Source organism: Lepisma saccharinum, chromosome 3 (assembly GCF_977018435.1).
Source record: "Lepisma saccharinum chromosome 3, izLepSacc3.1, whole genome shotgun sequence".
NCBI classification, from domain to species: Eukaryota; Metazoa; Arthropoda; class Insecta; order Zygentoma; family Lepismatidae; genus Lepisma; species Lepisma saccharinum.
In genome coordinates, this window is record NC_139231.1 from 17810525 (window position 1) to 17831941 (window position 21417).

The 21417-nt window shown below is 38.3% G+C and overlaps 1 protein-coding gene across 3 annotated transcripts in view; it reads right to left on the bottom strand.

The window, feature by feature from the left end:
• Positions 1-21417, bottom strand: part of LOC145984927 (calpain-5-like) — a 176079-nt gene that overhangs the window by 30165 nt on the left and 124497 nt on the right. For all 3 annotated transcript variants that reach the window (XM_083118332.1, XM_083118334.1, XM_083118333.1), the window contains exon 10: positions 11293-11412. In XM_083118332.1, the coding sequence (XP_082974458.1) occupies positions 11293-11412 (120 nt within the window). The remainder of the gene's footprint in view (positions 1-11292; positions 11413-21417) is intronic.

Sequence of the window (21417 nt, forward strand, 5' to 3'; positions counted from 1 at the left end):
AAGAACCTAAAATGTACATATTTTAGACATTCCAGACAAAAAAAAAGCTTCCAGATTCTTTGTGTAAATACATGTTTTGGAGTTCATGCATAAAATAGCAAAAATATGTGGTCAATTACTATCCTATTCAGGACACAACACACCGGTCACTACCGCTGGTGTTTTTTTGTCAACCATGTGGCACTGCAATTCACACAGAGAATCCTCAAGTAACCCCGATTTTTTTAGGAAATGCATTCAGCTTTACATTGCATTCACAACAAGTGCTAATAGCAATGCAAATATGTTCAAATGAAGGACGTTCTAGGTGTTTGCAATATTATTTAGATTTAAGTAGAACATTTGTTGCAGCGCTGGTTCTCAAAACAATTCCTGTAACAATACATACAATTTGCGCCACCTGATGAACCCATGTTACGTAAACACTACCTTCCATAGTGTTATGAAGAAACTGTGCAAAATATTTGCTCCGAGTGTGAAAATGAAAAAAGTGTGTGTCAGGCTGTCATTTTGAATGAAGATATTTTTTACTTTTAGCCACATATTTCTATTATTTTTAAAACATTAAAAATATTTTCCCGTTTTCTTGCACCTAAGAAACTGCTCTATAGTGATTAGATGAAATAGGAAAATCACACAACACAAGTTAAATAGAGAATTATACTGGCTGAGTCCAGTCTTGTTAGTGTGCATAATGCATTCCAGGGTGTACAGTCACCTCAGAAATCTAATCTGATAATGCCGTGCTACGCAATGCAGTCCTGGCTAGTAAGTAAACATGTCCAAGGCCTCATTTCCACCTACACTGGCCACCTGCTTATCGCTTGAACTCTATTCAAACAAGACCTTGAATGATCATGATCGACACAGCCAACAGGAGGAGGGGCTGTTTAGATTCGCTGATATTCACTGAGAAGCATGGACTTCCCTTCGAGAGCCGAAATCGTTACGTAGTTGATTTTCGATCTTGCCACCGAAGTTCCCAGATTCGATTCACTGCCTGCACATGGATGTTTTTAGTTCCCTTCATCACTTTCACCCAATTATTATCTATCCTGATCATCTCGTTAGCCACCAAGTGGTAGAAAAGTGATTCTATAATACAAATACATTAGTGATGCGGTTCCAGATATGTTCACATATATAAATATTCATTTTGGGTGTGCCCACCCGTGAATGTGTTCTGATTTTAATGATGCATGCCAGCAACAATACATCAAGTATAGCACCATTTTTTTTTTTTTACCTGAAAACAACTTCATGCAGATCTACTAATCTTGACTGATCTACAGTTTAATACAGGATCATTTCACTAATATTACCATACTAGGAAAAGTAGTGCGGCTTTACAAATACAACACGGGGCATGAATCTACGTGTATCTCTGGGAGGATCTGTTAGGATTTCTATGGGACAGTGACAAATGTGTGTAACTGTGTTTTTGCCACCTGCCATATACACAGGCCGAGAACCCAGAGACTGAATCCAGGCAGTCTCAAATGCATGCTTTCCTGCAGTATGAGTTAAAAGCCCATGGAGGACTGTTGTAAATTTTAGGCTCTCTCTCTTTTTTTTTCAGAAATATAAGAAGGTATTGACTGGCTGATTAAATTTATTTTACGATAAATAAAGAAATTAAATCAAAATTAGTTATTTATGTTGGATTGCATTTTATTCCATTATTAGCGTTACTTTATTTATATGAAATTTTAAAATGTTCTTAATAATGGCAAATTTAGCCACATATTAATTTTAATAATTACAGCAGCTAAATTTGTTTGTTTGAATGTTGTTTAAGTTACTTCTTATGCTGACAGACTAATCGGGGCTGGACCTACAGGTTAAAGTGGGACCCGAATCACTATGTGCCTCCACCGGGTATCGAAACTGAACTCCTCCTTATTTGCAAGGGACGATATTACCACTACAACATCGGAGAGGCCTGCATGTCGATTGTTTGATAAACTACAAATTTTTCGTCATGAAACGCACGTAAACGGGAAATCATTCGTGCTTTCTTTACGGTTTTTGTTTTTAAAAATATATTAACAGCCATTAGAAGACCTGAGCTTTGTTTAAGAAAAAGCAGGAGGGGTTCATTTCAAGACTATTTTGATGCTACGTATTATGTGAGGATTAAGACTGATTGGTTGTTTCCTTTGCTTTTCTGCCACTTTGGGCTATCACGAAGATTAAGATGAGTGATGATATGGTGAAATTGATGAAGGGGCACTCCTAAAGAACACACATTCCCAGGTGGCCGGGAATTGAACCCAGGTCCTTGGCAACGTAGTGTGCTCTGCTTACCACTCCACCACGTAAGTCAGCAGTGTGGGTCAAGAGTTTGACATGTGTGTCTTAAATTTCGATGAACACTTGCATGTCGCTCTGCCCCTACCCCATCCCCCTCATGCACACACAACACACCAAGCTTATGCATTCACACACCTGATAATTTCATCAATATCGCTCAAGTAAAGCAAGCATATTGACTTGCTCCTTATTACAGGTGTAAAAAGAAAGAAAGAAAGAAAACAGCTTCCTTTTTCATTTGCTCTCAATATAAAGGAGTGTTCGACTTAAGGACGTGAACTTACAGTAGTGCGATAAGGAAGTGTGTGTGTGTGTTGCTCCAATCAGTGTTGGCTGTCTTGAGACCTTAACCGTGGTTTTTCGTTTAGCCGGTGCTCAGTTCAGGAGGGGGAGGGTAAAGGAGTACTTGATGAGGCAAGTGTACTACATGGAAGAGAGGTTGACAAAAGAGTCTCTTTCAAAAAGGTCACCCCTTACACCACAAGTGTTTTGAATTGATCCATGCTAACAAATAAAGCTACTTCACATTCTTCCTAGATCAATACAATCCTTGTGAAGATAACATGTGCTGTTGTTCAGGTACTTTAAAAGGTGAGGACGATTAGAGGCATTATATTCTTCTGTTTTAATAACAATAGTGTGATAACACTGATACTTGCTGAAGAATTTAAGTACAGTAATTCTAAAATACTGCATTTATAATGCACACTTTTTTCCAAAAATTTTGCCCCCAAAAACTGTGGTGTGTATTATGCATGGAATAATTTGGACAGCCAAATATAGCGTTGTTCCATGATTTTGTGACACTTGCATTGACTTTTCATGTTTACAGAACCCTATCATGTTATATATCATTCTAAAGCTTAAATTCTGTAGTTTCTGAATATAGCAACAGTATTCCATTCAAGATGACGACACTAATGTGCAATTCGGTTGAAATAATCTCATCACAAAATCAAGGAACATTTTGATTTTTATGGTACTTTAGGTGAAAGAAAAGATAAGAAAAGGGAAAAATAATAATTAAAATGTATCGTTGCCAGCCATACACGGCAACCTATCCCAGCTATTACCAAACTCCCAAGAGCACTATAAAAGGGGTTATCAACCTGCTTCAGGAGGAGAAGTCAACCAGAACACCAAGACGCCGGGTCACAAGAGAGCGACAGTGCCAGAAGCGGAGAATAGACTACAGGGCCGCCAGAAAACTTGGGGCCCAAGCCGGGGCCTGTCCAGAGACACCTCAGGCCAGCCAGCAGGACCAGCACCCAGCCAACTGTTCCAGCATCCAGGTGATCCCGAGATAAGTACCTGGCCCTTTATGGTGATAATCCTTTCGCCCCTAACTTCTCTCTTTTAGTAAGCAGTGCTTACTAAATAAAAATAAAGTCAATTAACTATTCAATTTGTGTTACATTAATTACCTGCTTTACCTGTGACTCGTCACCCGTTGGTCAACGGATCCTCCCTCAACTACAGAGGGTGAAATCTGGTAGGGCTAAGGTTTTAACACCCCTAATTGTCTCTCCAGGGACCAACCCTGGGACAGAACCTTAGCTCCTTAAATTTCAGAAACATATGATGGAGAAGAATCTGACTGCAAGCGACATTTTGGATGCAATCGAAAGTGGAAATCTATCTGATGTGTTTATTCTCTCTGATGATGAACCTACAGACAATGTACAAATTAACGACCAAGATAACCTGCCAGAAATAGTAAGTCCTCAAGAGCAATCGGATAGTGAAGAAGATGCAGAAGATAGTGTGGATAGTGCAAAATACCAGTGGCATGTTAAAGCTTTTCACCCTCCCAATGTGGGTTTTGTGCGACATGAAATACAGTATCCGCAAGATGTTAATGTTAAATCTCCCCTTGAATACTTCAATTCGTACTTCAGTTCCACCTTCATGAATATGTAGCAGAACAAACAAATGTATATTCTATCCAGAAAACTGGCACATCAGTGAACACTAATGGAAGTGAAATTCGTAAATTTGTGGCAATGCATATACATATGGGAACAATCAATATGAAAAGAATTCAGATGTTTTGGATGCCAGAAAGTAGGATCGACATTGTCGCTGATTCTATGACCTTGAAAAGATTTTTCAAATTAAGAAGTAACTTACACTTGGCTAACAATACGGAACATGATGAAAACGTCAAAGATAAACTGTGGAAAATCAGGCCAATTCTCAATGATTTTCGCAAACAAAGTTTAACTCAACTCATGACAGAAAACCTGTGTATCGATGAACAAGTTATTCCATTCAAAGGTAGGCTTGGCATCAAACAATACATCAAGGGAAAACCTACTCCTTGGGGAATCAAAGTATTTGCTTTGTGCAGGAGTGATGGCATAGTTCACGATTTCTTGGTGTATCAAGGAAAGGGGACAATAAACAATGATACTGTTAAAGATTACGGTGTTACAGGTGCTATAGTGTTACAGCTTGCAGAATGCATTACCCCAAATATTAACCATAAACTCTACTTTGACAATTTTTTTTCATCTGTTCCGGTAATTCGTAATTTATACCAAAAGCAAATCTGGTGTGCAGGAACTATCAGAACCTGCCGGATTCCTAGGTGCCCGTTGCTAACTGAAAAAGAGTTGAAACAAAAAGGACAAGGAACAATGCAAGAAATTACTACAATAGAAGAGGATATAGTTGTAACAAGGTGGTTTGATAACCGAGCTGTAACTCTTGTGTCAAGTTTTGTTGGAATTGGAAGGAAAGCCCATGTGGAGAGATACAACAAAAAATCTGCAAAGCACGTATCAATTGGACGGCCTGAAATTGTCAAATTATACAATAGTTCTATGGGAGGAGTAGATAAAATGGATCAGTTGATGTCATTCTATCGAATTCATCTGAAGTCCAGAAAATGGTATCTTAGAGTGGTTTTTCATTTCTTTGATATGGCAGTAGCTAATTGCTGGCTTCAATATAAAAAGGGACTGTACTGCACAGAAGATTCCAACAAATAAAATCCTGGACCTTTTGCACTTCAGAATGCATTTAGTTGAAGCTCTCATCAAGGCAGATTTACCAACAAAAAAGAGGGGAAGGCCAAGCATTGAAGAGGAGTCGCAGGACATTGGAAATGTTGAAAACTTGAAGAAAATATCAGTTACCAGTGTCTGATGTGAGGTACGATTCTGTATCCCATTGGCCAATAGTAATGGAACTGAAAGATCCATTATGTTGTCGCATGGAAGGATGTGGAAGCAGGAGCAGGATAATGTGCCAAAAGTGTCACGTTTATTTGTGTTTGACAAAGAAAAAAAACTGCTTCATGGAATTTCATGTCAAAAAATAATATAAAAAACAAACTAAACTGTATTATCTGTAGATAATCCTGTACAGAAATTATAGTCACTGATTCTAAGGAGATTTTGATTAATAAATGTATAAATTTTGCAAAAGCAATTGAAATATATATATTCGTATAATGAACGGTACTGCAATCTGTACATCGATTTGCTTGAGAAAATTTTTGTTATTTTATTTTATATAAATGCTTACTAAATAATAATTTTTTTATTTTTTTTTTGCTTACTAAATAGTGTTTTACAACTTAATATATTTCCTGAAAATAAAATTTATGTCTAATAAATCATTAAGACACGTAAAATTGAATTTTTCAATTGGTAATGCCTACATTTGTGGGAACTAGCAATTCTAAAAAAAAAGGATTAATAATATAAAAACCAAACCCTTGATGGCTACCCTCACAATTGTGAGAGTGCCAAATTTTGGCTAAAATTTGACAAAAGTGAATTTTTAAAAAAATTGTCAAATATATATGCCACAAATCAGAAAATACCAAAAAACTAAATTTTTCTAAATTATATTGACAAATTGGCACTGAAAAGGTTAACGATATTATTGGCCAAATAATATGGCATATATGGAGTGCATAAATGCCATAATGGAATAAATCTTGTTCTGCTAACTGCTAGTTTGAAGGCCCTGAATGTGCCTCCTACAAATGTTACATTAGTTTTTCTTTTAAGAAAAAGTAAAGAGGAAATGAGCAAAACCATGCATAAAAGTTTAAAGGCCATGTCCCACAATTTTTAATTTTGTAATGTAATGTTCTGCAACATTAAGAAAAGCAGTGCCATTCTGGAGAAATTCGAGCATGCACCGCCTGTCACATGGGATGCGTATCAGCGGTATTTGTTGGGTGAGAAATAATAGAAAATAACTTACTGAGCACTGCAAATACATAACATAATTTTAATCTCACTTTCTACTATTACAGAATAAATAGGGTGGTTAAAGAGAGAAAGCTTTGGGATGCTAAACACAGTGGAGGGAGAGGGGGGAGGTAGCGTGGGTTGGTGACTTATTGTATACACAAGAGGATATTCTCATCTTGGTCCACATAGCAACAAGTGACTCATTGAATAGGTATGATGTCATTCACTGTTGATCGGCATTATATACAAGATATAATTGTTTGTCATTTTTCCCTATCACTAGGGTGTGCATTATACACGTAAATACGGTATCAAGCATAAAATAGCAAGGTAAAAGAGCCTAATCTGCCCCAGTGCACATTAAGTGGTCAACTTTCTATCTTGCACACTGAAATTCAGAGATTCGAATATTGGTCTGAGTATAGGTGTTGTGAATGTCCGATCATCAATTGAAGGGCTCGGGTGTAAAACATGGTGACATTTTGGTCATTTCTGAGTTCATTAAGAAAAAAGGTTATTAGAAGCTATACTGTAGATAAATTGTTTTTGTGTTGAGTTTACCTTTTTCGGAAAGCTTCACTGAGTCCAATACAAATTGTATGACATGGCAATTTCACTCGAAAATTGAAGGATGGCACATTTTACTTTGTAACTCAAAAGTGACCAAAATGTAGGGTGACCAGACGTCCTCTTTTATCTGGACATGTCCTCCTTTTTAGGTGTCTGTCAGGCGTCCGAGCGGATTTTTTAGAAATCGCTAAATGTTCTCCTTTTTTGGAAAGAGTATAGAATTGACCATAGCAAATGTGCTGCATTGACAATGCTTCCACATATAACGATCATCATTTAAGGCATAGCCTATGACTTGGGGCACGTTAGTATTCGAACAATGCTCACCTACCTACCGAACAGAATCACTTTCCCAACTGAGTCATTAGTAGGGGGCGGATTTATAGGCACTAAAAAACTCTGCAGTCAAATAGGCACCAAATGATGAAAATAGCCACTTAAAAAGGCACTGAAAAGGCAGCCTAATATAAAAAATACATTAAATTAGGAACTGAATGTGGAACTTATTTCAATTTTCTTCTTACAATGTAAAGTTATACAGTGTTAGCACTTCAGTTTATACATAAAAGTGCGCCAACGGTTAACAAACAGTTTTTTTCTCTTTTATCGAAATTCACATTTGCGGGAATAGTCAGTTAAAGTAATTCTCACAAAAAGAGCTTGTGCTAACGACTGTGCGAATTTTAACAACTGATGAAAAAAACAATTTGTACCATTGTAACAAAAGAAATAATTAAAACGATGTTCCAACTGAGACCCTCAAATCTGGTGAATACCAGATTTCAGTCAGTACAACATCAACAAAGAGTTTACATCTTTCAATGTGGGGAAAGCCAAAGACATGTAAAGAAAGCTGAAGTATGCAAAAATTGCAGAATATACATTTTTTGACACCATTAAGCACTAACCCTCAAAATAGGCATTTATAGGCACTATAAAAATGTGTTTTCGGACTAGAAACACCATGAAATGAACCTTCAACTTTAGACCCTATGATTTACTACAAAGGCATAAAATGGCAAATAGGCAAAATTCCGCACCCTAGTCATTAGTATTATTCAAACTCATTGCTTCGCCCTCCAAGACTGCTGGAACGCATGTGTACTCTGTGCAGTTCCTTTTCGATTGATTGATTTGGTTATTTTACTTCGCTTTTTTGTGAAGATGAGTATGAGCGATGATATGATGATTTTGTTGAAGAGATACTCAGAAAGAACACCCATGACCAGGCCGGGATTCGAATCCGGGACCGCTGGCATTGTGGCACGGTGTGCTAACCACTCCGCCATGGAGGTCGACCAGTTCCTCTTCGAGTTATACATCCGCGATACAGAAACGCGTAGTGAGAATTTTGATTGTTAAGTAATATTTTCTTTCATGAAATAACGAAGCAAAAGTGTAAATTCAACAATGATCTTGCAAGAAAATATCCAGCTTTTAAAGGATAGGATGGAATAAACTAAATTAAGGTAAAGTGTAAGGTGGTTGTCACTTTTCCCTGCTGTTGAAAGAGTGCTAGGAATGTTCGTGCCATTAAAATCATATTTCTACCCAATCTAAATTACCTAAAATTTTAATTTGGTTTTTGGAAATAAGTTAATACAAATGTAACAAGTAAGATTTGCTTTAACTTGTGAGGAATTTCATTCAAATATCCAAGAATTAGAAAAGGAGTAATATTCTGTGCTTCAAATTGTAGATATTCTTTGTCGTTTGTTAAATAACAGATTAGGAGATTGCTTTCTTTGCTTAAAGGTAAGAGGAAATTATTGAAAGAGATCACCTGAAAAGTATCTGTGAGCATAATGTTGGTAAGATTATTTTATATTGATTAAATTATGAGTAATGACAAATGTGTTGCCATTTTTTGCTGTGTCCTCTTTTTCATGACCTTGTCCTCCTTTTTCGCCATGCTCTGTCCTCTTCTTTGAAGGTATGTGTCTGGTCACCCTACCAAAATGTCACCATGTTTACACCAGAGTCCTTCAATTTCATCTTATCATTCATCCTCATCATTGCAATTAGGCAAGAGTGGTAGAAATGTGATGCCAAAGAACAAATACACCACAAAAAATTGAAATCCTTAGTCTTGTCAGTTCTTCACATCCTACTGCCTGTGGCTGGTCTATACCTAAAGAAAAAAAAAGTATTTCTCGAATGTCAATGGTAATAAGGTTGTGAAGAGTGTGAGAAAACTGACTGGAACACAGTGGGAAGAGAGGAGGTGGAAGAAAAGAACATGGAGAAGCTAAACTTCTTTGGTGACCCAGCCAAAGATTGGAAACTCAAGCACGATAATTCCTTTTGACTACTTAATTATCTGCTAGCTAGCTAGAAGGGGAGGGGGAGAAAAAGTAACCAGCGACTGCCAAGAGAAGCCAAGAACAACACAAACCTAATGAAATAAATATAAGACTTTTAACTAGAGCTCGACGTCGAATATTTAACGTGCCTGACGTCATTCTGGTTCTACATTACAATGGTAATGTCAAACCCACAAAAACAATTAAACAAATGAACAAAAGGCAATCATTAATAACCTATTTACCTTTTGTCCCAGGGTAAGTGCCATCAGTTGGAGCCCAAGAGATTACATAGGGTAGAACAAATCACACCACAGGTTTAGTTCTATATATATACACACTGTAATTTCTATAAAAGAGCACATGCATAAACATTACATCATTGCCCCTTTCATTCTCACAGTCACACTCGCATTCATTTCTCGGCAATCCAATAGACATGAGTAATTAATACAATAATAGTTCGGCGGCATGTTTAAAGTTAGCTACATTAATTTAAACTGTTCTTAATTTGACATATTACTTTTGCATTTACGGAAAAAACATGTTCCGGTCGGAGCTTTACCTGTACGATAAAACACTACTCCTTTTAAGTTGTTGTTGTTGAATGAATGTTAATCTATATATTGTTAATTTTGAGGTTAACAAGGATCACTGATATATAATTATATTGACAATTTATAGCGTCGTACAATCTGAATGTTAAATACTTTGGATGAATGGATAATTGAACGCTGTACGGTTTTACATGTTAAAATGATAGTTGATGCAATTTAATCACCGTAATAAGCAATGTCTGTTCGAGATTTTTAATGTAATTAAGCGAGTTCATTGGATGTCACGACGGGGCGAACGAAGCTTATCCATTTTCACGTCCATTCCGGCTTACCTTTGTCGGCTCTGACTGAAGTCCTCGTGGTGAAGTCGTGGATGTTTGCGGCGTGGTCAATAGATGGCTTCCGGGCGATAAGATAGGATCTCCGCATCTTCAAGGATTGGCAACTGGGTCGGACGCCCGCCAGCAGGGCCTTTCTCTGTCTCTACTCCATATTGATAGTACACAGACACGTGCGAAATAACACAACACGGAACGGTGCGACACACAAAGCGGATACTTTAAGCGGGTGGTTCGCGGAAGATTGTGTAGGATAACACGCCAAAGAAAAATCTGAGTAAAACTGGTGGTTTCCCTTCTCTGCACGTCTATTTATTTGCTATTCAAAAGGTCTGTTACGGTACCCTCTCTGTCCAAGCGTTGCTAAATTGTCATCAAGTCGTAGCCTCTTGTCCTGCTATCTTCGCCCGTATATTTGGAGTTCTTTGACCCTTCTCGAGCAGCACCTCGAGTAGAGGTTAGCCAAAGATCGGGCCTATTGTAACCTGCACGTTCGTTCCGAAGACAGTGCCAGGGAGTCTGTAGCTATTGTTATCCAGTCTAGCTGTTTAACCTTTAATATCGGGCTTAATTTATCTCCTATCAAATTCTGCTTTGGGGATTTCGTCGATGATAATCTGCTGCTGGGCTGTCTTTAATTTCAGTTGAATCTGACCATTGGTAACAAAGTTGTATTTTTATATTTCTTTACCCGAGCCTCGGCCTCTTCTCTCGGGAAACAGGCTAGTCCTTCGCTCTCTGCCGTCCAAGTCCCGGTGAACAGCAACAATCCAATGCATATTATTGCTTATTACGATGATTAATTGATTTACCTGATAATTAGCAAGATTTTATCGTTATAGACTAAAGTCTGGGGTTGAATCCCCACCATCAGAGTAGAAGAGAACACAGTTTATTGAAATGAAGAAAATAAATATTTTCTCAAAATGAAAACTTTGATTTTACCAAATACAAGTTGGGTGTTAGTAACTAGAATTGGTAAAGCTCTTATGTAACTCACCTTCAAAATAGAGAAGCCAATTACAAGATTCTGAACTCCAACATGCTGCTGATCCTTTACGTCCCACTGCAAGAGCTGAACAACAAAGTCCTCTTCGTGCGTTCTGATGTCAAATAAGTACTGCAAATACAAAACATTCAGGTTGTAATTAACCTTTAGGAGCCCAAGGCCATTTTCACAGGTAACCAACCCCTTTGGTGCCAGAGCCGATTTTGAGCAAAATGCAGTTTCAATTAAATGAGTAGATCGGAGGCTAATTGCCCTAGAGAGATGAAGGATATCCCGTTGTATGCAGAATGAACCAGAGATTCAGACTATATAAAATTTATGCAAATTCGGCTTATATGTGGTAGGGGAAGGGGAGAATCCCCAAAATTACAAAATTTTGGGAAAAAATTGGGATTTCCCCCTCCCCACAAGAAAAAAGTACATGACAGTATCGACATGCACATGGAAATTATCGCTGGCATGTAAGGAACACATAAATATTTGCATTATTATCATATGACCAATGTAACGCGAGTTGTCAGGAGTGGTCAGCACACCACTGATTCAAGCTTCACAATGCAGCATTACCTTGAAATGACAGTAGCTCAGAGGCTAATTGCCCTAGAGAGATTAATGATATACCATTGTACACGGAATGAATCACAGATTCAGATGATATAAAATTTATGCACATTCAACATATATGAAGAGGGGAGGGGGTAATCCCCCCAAAATCTTTTTTTTCTTTAAAAAAAATTGGGGTTTCCCCCCGGCCCCCTGAAAAAAGGACTGAAAACATTTCTTTTGACCTCTGGTACCGATAAACAAACTTCCTTCGAATGCAGTTTCCAGGGGTGAAGGAAACTCATTGCTTTAGAACAACAAAGCCGGCCTTCTTTGTCGGCAAAATTTGTCCCTTCAAAAAAAGATGCAAAAAAAAAGAAGTCTCCTTTTTCCAGCCATTTTCATGAAAAAAACCGTGCAAAAATCATTTCTGTACATGTGTTAACAACAATATGAAAAAATACAATCGGAATTGTAGCCAAAAATAGCAAAGTTATAACATAAAAACTACGACCTTAACAAAGCATCTCGATCGAGACGATCGGGCACCTAAAGGTTAAATGTGTAGTTCATTGAAATGGTCAGGAAAGGCAAAAAAGAAAGGCAAGCCCCATTATGTAATGCAGTAACAAAAAGCCAAATATTCAGCTTTAAAAACAACTGCAGCTTAAATTTCACTGTGACTTATCTACACAAATAGCCATGACATTATCTTTCCATGGCTGTTTCTAGGTAGTAATTAACAATCAATGGCTAGGTATGTAACAACCCCAAATTGTCCATTACTGCATTGTGTCATATTATTTAACAAATATTATATAATGGATAGTATATTCTCTCATGTATATATGTAATTTTGTTATTAGTAGACATAGTTTCACTTATTTTGCAGTTAATATTTTATATATAAGTTCATAAATAATATATTCATGTCTTCAGCCAAATTTAAAAATTTCCCAATATCATCTTTAAGTTTATATACACCGATATTTCTAGAAGTATAAATAGCGGCATGTTTAGGCAATTTTTATAATATACAAAAAACTTACGCCATTCTTTACAATGTTTAATTTCAATCAGTTAAGTGAAGCCGAATTTAATTTTAATTTCTTATATTTATTCTTAGCTTCATGTTTTTGGCAGATTCAATTCTTTCCTCTCGTTATTTCGATAGCCATTGTTTATTTGTTTAAATTTTTGTGGAGTGAAGATTACACGTTGTCGTTTGAATTGTTGCCATCACTTATCAAAATTCACTGTGCCAGATGAATGTACTTTTCAAAATGTCACTTCGCGTAACAGAAAATTAGGCTTACGCATCTGTTGGTAACCAGTTGAAGCAGTGTTTTATCTGATTTTGTCTTCAGCTATATACACGTATGCATTATTTCAATATATTTTAGTCATAATATATCTGTTTTTATTTTAAAGTTGTAATACAAGTTGGACTACCAGAATTGCGGGTGAACAAACATGTGGACCTCAACGGACTTCACAGATGTGTGTGTGTGTGTATATATATATAAAAAGGGGAAGGAACCAAGTACAAGTATCTCAACCCAAACCTTCATATTCAACTGAGTTACTAAGGTAAGTTGCACAAGTGTTCTCACGTCCTTGGTGACAAGTACAACACTAACAGTCCAGGAAACGAAGGCAAAAAATGGGGGGTTGTCGGAAATAATTAGGGGAAATCTGAATTGTTTGGTGTACTGTTAGACCATCATAAGAGATGTATTTTCCCTCCTACCATAGATTCCCCCCTATGCCCCCTTGAACATTCAATATGCAGTGTTTTAGGAAAACGTCCATATCTCTGAAACTAGTGGACATATCTGAACGTTCTTTTTTTAATTTCACTGCCAACATTACTCTCTATAAATTTGGTCCTCTTCATGTTTTAAATATTCCCAATGGTTTTTGAGTAATTTTAAGAAAAAATGAAAAAAATGTAAGTTTTTATACTTACTTTTTTTCTTTTTTGCACTGTGTTTTCGATATGAATGATAATATTGGAAAATTATCCAAACAAAAGTTGTGGAGTATAAAATTATCTTTAATTTGATACCAATGATGACAAGCTTGCTACTAAAATTTGCAACGGAGTGAGTAAAGCTTGAATTTGTGCGAGCACTTTCACTCTCTGTGTGCACACATTTAAATGTTTTTTGTTCATATGTGCTACATTTAAACAACATTTTTAATAGTTTGTAACATTTTAAAGTTCCCCATGTGCTGTAGATGGATAGAATATACAATTTTAATTGTCTTATTTTGACAATATTAAAATGACCTGCTTGCAAATATTATACATTAGTTAATAACCCGTGACTCGACAGTCTTTGAAGGGTCTAGGCCTATCTCCCGACTGCCAGCCTCCCTCCCACAATCCTATCTACAGGTGTGGAGATCTTCAACCGGTAATGGGGTAACGTGTGGTCAGCACGTCGAACCCCCAGCCATTATAGGAGATATCCGTGACCGGGTTACCTCAGAAGTTATCACTATTGTCTGTCATTCTCATATTGTTGAACTCTACCAGAGACGTGGCGTGCATGTAGCCGGTGTTACCGCAGGTAACAGCAAAATATAAAGAATTAAAAAGTTGTTTCAATAAAATGACAACATTGTTAAATACGTTAATGAATACCGTTGCCGTCGAGTAGACATTTTTTCTGCAGCCGACAGAAGCGAAGAGGGAGGCCGTTCTGCTACCCTGAAGAGACAACAAGGAAGAAGAGGGCGTCAATGCAAGGAAAGAGCGGCGAAGGACTTTGGGGCATAGTGCGCTACGGGTTATTCATATGCCTGTTAAGGGGCCCAGTTGCCACTCAGACCTAGCGGATCAGCCAGTGTTGTCACATCGGATTGGCAGAAAATAGCTAAATCCCGCCTAAAATAGGAATGCCCTTGAAATCTCTGGGTTTCTTTAACTTTCCGATCATGAAGGGCTTCATATTCTCACTGCCATCCATGTTGCAGCACAGAAGGATGATGAAATGCTCTTTACTCCTCTTCGCATCCTTGCACTTATCCCCTTTCACGGCAAGAGTGCGATCTGGCACCAGGTTGTAGAATATGCCCAGCTAGTCAGCATTGTACACATTTTGAGGCTGAGGATGTTTTGGAGCATCGGCAGCCACTTACTCACCGATTGCGGATCGACCTACGCACTTTCACCAATGATTCTGTGGCTGGATATTCCGTGACACACTTTGAAATGCTCCAGCCACCTGCTTGAACATTTAAAGTTGTCTATCTCCAACTTCAGGGCAAATTCGTCGGCTTTCTTCTGCATCATTGGTCCATTAATAGGCACGTTTTGCGCTCTATGCTGGCCAAACCAATCCAGCATAGCATAGCATTTTCTAGGTTTGCATGCGTCACACCCTTCAAATTTTTGGATTTTACATTGTGGCCTTCCATCTGCACTGTGTTCACGATTTCATCTCTCATTTTGAGAATCGTGAAAAGTGCCGACTTCTGATGCCATGCCGCCACACAATCTCTGTCTTTGTCATTTTCTTTTCATCCACTTCCTGGATTATCTCGTACTTCTTTATCAGCATCAAGAATGTCCTCTTTTAACTCTTTCCGAAATCACAAATCCGTAATAAATAGCATGGGTCAACAAAAATGGTTCACAAAATCAAATCCAAAAATGCAAAAAATCAAAATATAACCAAGCGTAAGTTGTCAACAAGTCATAATCAAAGTCAAGATAAATCCAAAACACAATGCGCAAATCCAAGTCTTATTAGCACAAGCACAAAGAGAAGGTAGTGTATCAAAATCACAATGGCAAAACAAGCCTGGCACGTAAGTAGCGGCCATCGCATGCAATTGGGAGAGGGGAGGACAGAGGTCAAGTGCTATTGGATATCACTCAAGCGTGGTGTGGTGGTGTCTATTTTTAGATTAGACCCACTTGCCAGCAGTAGAGCGCTTGTGAAGGGAATGGCAACACAGCAAATAAAATGATTGCAACAAATATATTTTTCGGCCAATTTCTTTAAATTTTTCAACTTTTTTTTCCAAATTTTTCACGGTTCCCAGGAAAAGGGTAATTACTTCTAGAGGGTCATTATATCCAGGGTTGTAGAATTGAGAATCGACTGTATATTCAACAACCAATGGCAAACTATAATATTTTATGTTGATCTTACATTGAAACTTAGATAAACATGATAAAAAATAACTATCTGTATATTTGTAGAAATTTGATTGTTATAAAATTATTCTGTTGTGTTCACATAGTTCTTCTGGTGTCTCAGATTACATTTAGACTATTAATACCGAGAAAATACATCAACATCACACTTCTTTCGAGTTTCCAATATGTCCTACATCAGTGGCAGCTGGTGGTCTGGGTTTGAACCTCAGCCTCGTGTCGAGAAGGAGTGTTGTTACCTCTACTTAAATTCTATAGGACCTAAAAATGCTAAAATGAACTATAAATTCTTATAAAGGCCTAAAAGCCCTATTTTGACTTGAAACCATTCAAGTCTTGAAACAGTGATTTAAAAGTCTTTTAAACCATTCGCTTAACTTTAAAAATAACTTTTATTAAGAACAACCCTCAATTTCCCTTAAGGTGGGAAATCCTTGAATGAATCAGAGCAGCAAAAGAAGTAATGCAACAGCAAGGGGTGCCAATGTCTCTGCAAATTTCCGCCATCTTGCAGCTTGCATCACAAAATTGGAAAATGTGGAGTGAACTGGATGAGGCATTCTCCATTAAACGCTGTACTTCAGGCAATTACAGGGACTGTCGGTGGGTGTAGCATACCAAACAAAAATGTGGGCTGCTTTGGGAAATGGGGTTGGTGGCAGTGGCCACTGAAATTAATCAAAAAAGAAAAAACAGCTTCACGGATAAAAGTGAGTACTAGTTTCTCCGTATTTATATACTACCATGTCTCTCTTTTCCCAATTATGAAAAATCATTCAGTTGTTAAAACACGGCCAGCATTATTCCCGAGACTTGACCTACAGTTTAAAGTGTATTCTGAACCACTATGTGCCTCCAACGGATTTCGAACCTACGACCGCTTCGAACCTTAATGTTACCAATGTGCCTCAACAATAAACCTGCTTTGGGATCAAGTTTGCACCAATAACTTCTTTCGGCGTAGAGAGAAGGTTCTCCATGGATACTTCTGGCTGTAAAGATCACATTGAAAGTTAATGGGATTGTTACAATCCAGAAGTGTCCGTGACTGCACAAGCATCCACTCATGGACGACTGGAAGAACTTCACCATGGATAACATTGAAAAGCATATGGTGGTGCGGTGCTTCAAAATATGATAAAAGTTTTTACATTGGCCAAATTGTACACATTTTTATAATAATAAAAAAGTATTCACTGCACTAAAAATAGTAGCTTTTGTATACAAATTGCATCTAAAAAAAGTTATTTCATAAAATTATTATTAAATTATAATTATGCCTATTCATTTATTATAAGTACCTAAATTGCTTTTTTTAGGACCTAAAAATCGGTTCCCTAGTAATTACATAGGAACTTCAAGTAAGAGAAGGTAATATAATTCTCCATTTTCTAAAATAAAAGTGTTGTTTATTCCAAACATACACCGTAGTGTTTGCAAAGTTGTACAATTGTGTGAAAACAAAAAAATTGAATATTGTTTGGTGAAAAATATTTGGTTTTGTTCTCATTCACTAGCACTAGCACCCATCATTGTTTTGAGAAGAAATAATTATATTAGTTTTGCAATGCGCAATCACAGATGATGGCACTGATGTTTTGATCAATGAGCACACACCATCATGTAAATGATCTGGCTGCTCAACCAGGGAAAATCTTGCCCAGCGAGCATCACACAGATACTTGACATGCCCTAGGTGCCACATTTTGGTAAAATGTGAACTCGTCCAATTTTTCTTTGATCATGTACATGTAGTTTCAGACTATTCAAGATTTCCAATAAGAACGCTGTTCAACGACTTCCAATTGCATTCAATTCAATGACTTCTTCGTGATTTATTTGATCACACAAACGGCTTTACTGGCCTCAATGATATGCTGGACCACAAATCCTTGCATGTCAGCACATTGACATTGATAAAATAATAACTATCATGGTTATGACTGTTATACAGTCATAACTATTGTAACTATCACAACTATTCTAAACAAATACAAATATGTTATATTCCAATTACTATTATTATTATTGTATCATTGGGGAGACTCCTACTCAATCCACCAGATGAATGAATATCTAGCACAACTATTGTTCATTACTATTTTAATTTCATACAGTTAGTGTACTGAAATACATAGTTAATTTATTTTGTTACTAACATTACACACAGAAGTTAGGAAAAAATACTAGTCACACTTCTGTTGTGTGACCACTTATAGAAAAAATAATTTTGGAATTTTGAAAACTGAAATTATTTATTCATTACTTTGAATTAATTGGTTAATTGGTTAATCTGTTCGAATACTAACTAACTGAACCTTATTTCAGTTATTGAAAATATTTTTTTTTTCTTTGTAGCTTGTAGTGAATTTTTGGTAGGGATGTGATGGGCGGGTTAAAAAACTTATTAAAAAAAAAAGGTAAAGTGTTCCCCTGTGCTTAGCACCACGCCATGAAGGTGTATAGGAGGTGTGGGGGTAACGCGCCACACTTTCTTGATCCGGTCGTGAGTAAGGGTGATGTGATCAGCATCACGCCCCTGACCGCCTTTACCCCCCAGGGTTTCCCCCAGGTACCCATGTTATTCGACGCTGGGTGGATTTGTTTCATTTACTGGTTGAGGATGAATGATTACATGAAACTGATGAAGGGACACTCACAAAGAACACCCATCCTGGGGCAGGACTCGAATCTGTGAACTTTGGTGGCAAGATTGAAAGTCAAACAGTTAATTCACTCTGGCACAGAGGCAGCTTCACCAATTGCAGTTTGAAAAAAATATTATCAGGGAATAAATTTATAAGCAAATACATATTCATTTATGAAGCTGAAATCAGTCATTTTTTGTATTATCTCTGTGCATAATGGAATGTAGACTTGAAAAATTCAGTTTTTAATTTGCATGTTGTACATATACCTAGTCATATCAAAAATTCTGTTACAAAGTTTAGACAGGGATGGCCACACTGGTTGGCAAGGTAACCCCACAATGTTAGATCAAACAACAACCAGTATCACTGTGTGTTTGGCTATGGTAGCGGAAAGGTGAATTTCACTGCGAGTCGAATGGAGTGGAGTGTATAAGAGAATCGTGTGGCAGTAATCACACTGCACAAAGTTGGCAAATCACCATCGGACATTTTCAACACCCTGAAAAAGCTGAATATCAGCAGGATGTTCGTGCATCGGGACCATCAACAGATACTGACACAGGGACAATTGAGGACTGCCCCAGGAAAGGTAGACCTCGCAGCATGAGGAGCCAGAAGATCGTGAAAGCAGGGGTGGTGTGGATTCGACGAAATCCTGTCAGGAAACTAGCAGTGATGGCTCAAGAGCTGAACATTTCGAAAATGTTGATGTCGCGTGTGTTCCAAAGTGACCTAGGACTCCGTGGTATCAGTGAAGTACTGGTCACTTCCTCACTCTACAGCTTCAGGTCCAGAGGGAGCAGAAAACAAAAAGATTCCTTCAGCATTACGCAAATGGTGGCCACAGGAGGACAAAAAATCTTCATGATTGAAGTGTCTTACAATCGTCAAAACGACTGTGTTTATGCCTAGACATCCCAGGAAGATCTTGAAAACATGCCACGGATCCTCAGAGGCCATCATCTCGCCTCAGTGATGGTTTGGTGGGGGGTTTCGTACGATGGCACAACTGACCTCCACTTCTGTGAACATCGTGTGAAAACATCTGCAAAAGTGTAACAAGCGACAGTGTTGGAGCCACTTATGAAATCCTTGACCCGCACCATGTTCAACAAAGAGCCGTGGAGCTTCCAGCAAGACTCAGCACCGGCCCACAAGGCAAAGACCACACAGGAGTGGCTTTAGAAGAATGTGCCTGATTTCATTGCTCCGGCTGATTGGCCCTCCAGCAGCCCTGGCCTCAGCCCATTGGACTACAGGTTGTGGTCCGTTTTGGAGGGCATGGTCTGTAGGAAGAGGCCTCCAAACCTTGCGAGTCTCAAGCATTCTCTTGTGAAGGCAGTGGTGGACTTTCCCCTCGAGACCATGCGTGCTGCAATTGATGACTGGCCTTAAACTTCGGGCCTGTGTGAAGGCCAGAGGTGGCCATTTTGAACAGTGATTGGTGCTCTGTGTTGGCAAGACCTGTACCTTTGTAACATTCAAATATTAATACATTAGCTTGCTCACTGTGCTTGTAGTTCATTATTAACTTTGTAACAGAATTTATGATATGACTAGGTATTAGGTTTTGGTTCATATTTCACATATTTTAGTATTTTTACATATTTCAGGACATTTCTCAAAATATATACTCCATTAGTTATGTGAAATTTTGTATTTCGGCATTGCACATTTAATGGATGTTTCAGATTCACTAAGGTTACGATGTCTGGAGTGGAGATGGTTCCATGTCACTGCTTTGTTTGTTCCCAGGTGGCGGTAGTTGCATTTTCTCCAGTTTGGCGGCGCTGGCATGTGTATCCTGGCTTGCGTCGTCTGTTGTGCTTTCTGCTTGTCAGGTAGTGCTGCCGGGTGGTGGTTAGGGGGTTGGGTCATCTGTTGCTTGGTGTGGTGCAGTTCCTGTTTTTTGTGTGGTTGGAGGGGGGTTGAGTACGTGCACTGTATCTTTGCTTTATCTGGTTTTCAATTTTTTGAGGACGGGGTGCCAAGTCGGGTGTGTCTGTCCATTGTCCAGGTTCAGTGCTGGTTTCTGCTTGATGATGGCATGGGTTTCTTTTATGGTATTTTCTACTACAGAGCTGGTTGGGTGAAGTATGGATGTGGAGGTGTTGAGAAAGGCCCGATTTTGGTGCATATTTTTTGGCATCTTAAGTGCTCATCAATTCGTTCTCGAACAGTGAAGATGGTTCTGCCAATGTGGCTGTTGTGGCATTGGCATGTGGCCTTGTAGACACCAGGGGATGCAAGTTTGGGTACGTAGTATGTCTTGAAGTTGGGTAGTGCTCTTCCGATTTGGGATATAGGTTTGTGTGCCAGTTGGATGTTGAAGGGTTTGAGGCCTTGGATAATTTGCCTGATGTGGTGGGGTGGTATGGAAAGGCAATCCATTTGGGTTTGGGACTTTGGTTCGAGTTATCTCTGTCTCATGGGTGTCTGAGCTGGGCTTCTGCTTTTGCACACCACATGGATAACTGGCATTCGGTGTAACAGTTGTTTAGTCCTACTTCAGTTAAGCATGCTATTTTATCAAGGAGGTAGTCTTCTGTGCAGCTGTGTGTGAAGGCTCTTCTGCAGAAGTTCATCCATACTCCAGCTTTTTTTTGGGGGGGGGGGTTGGATTTGGCATGGATGTACTGGGTGCCTGAACCTGGTTTCCTGTACACGGACGTGATGAATCTGACTTGGTGTCGTCCAATGCTTACGACGAGAAAATTGAGGTGGCCATTTTCTTCCCTTTCAACAGTGAAT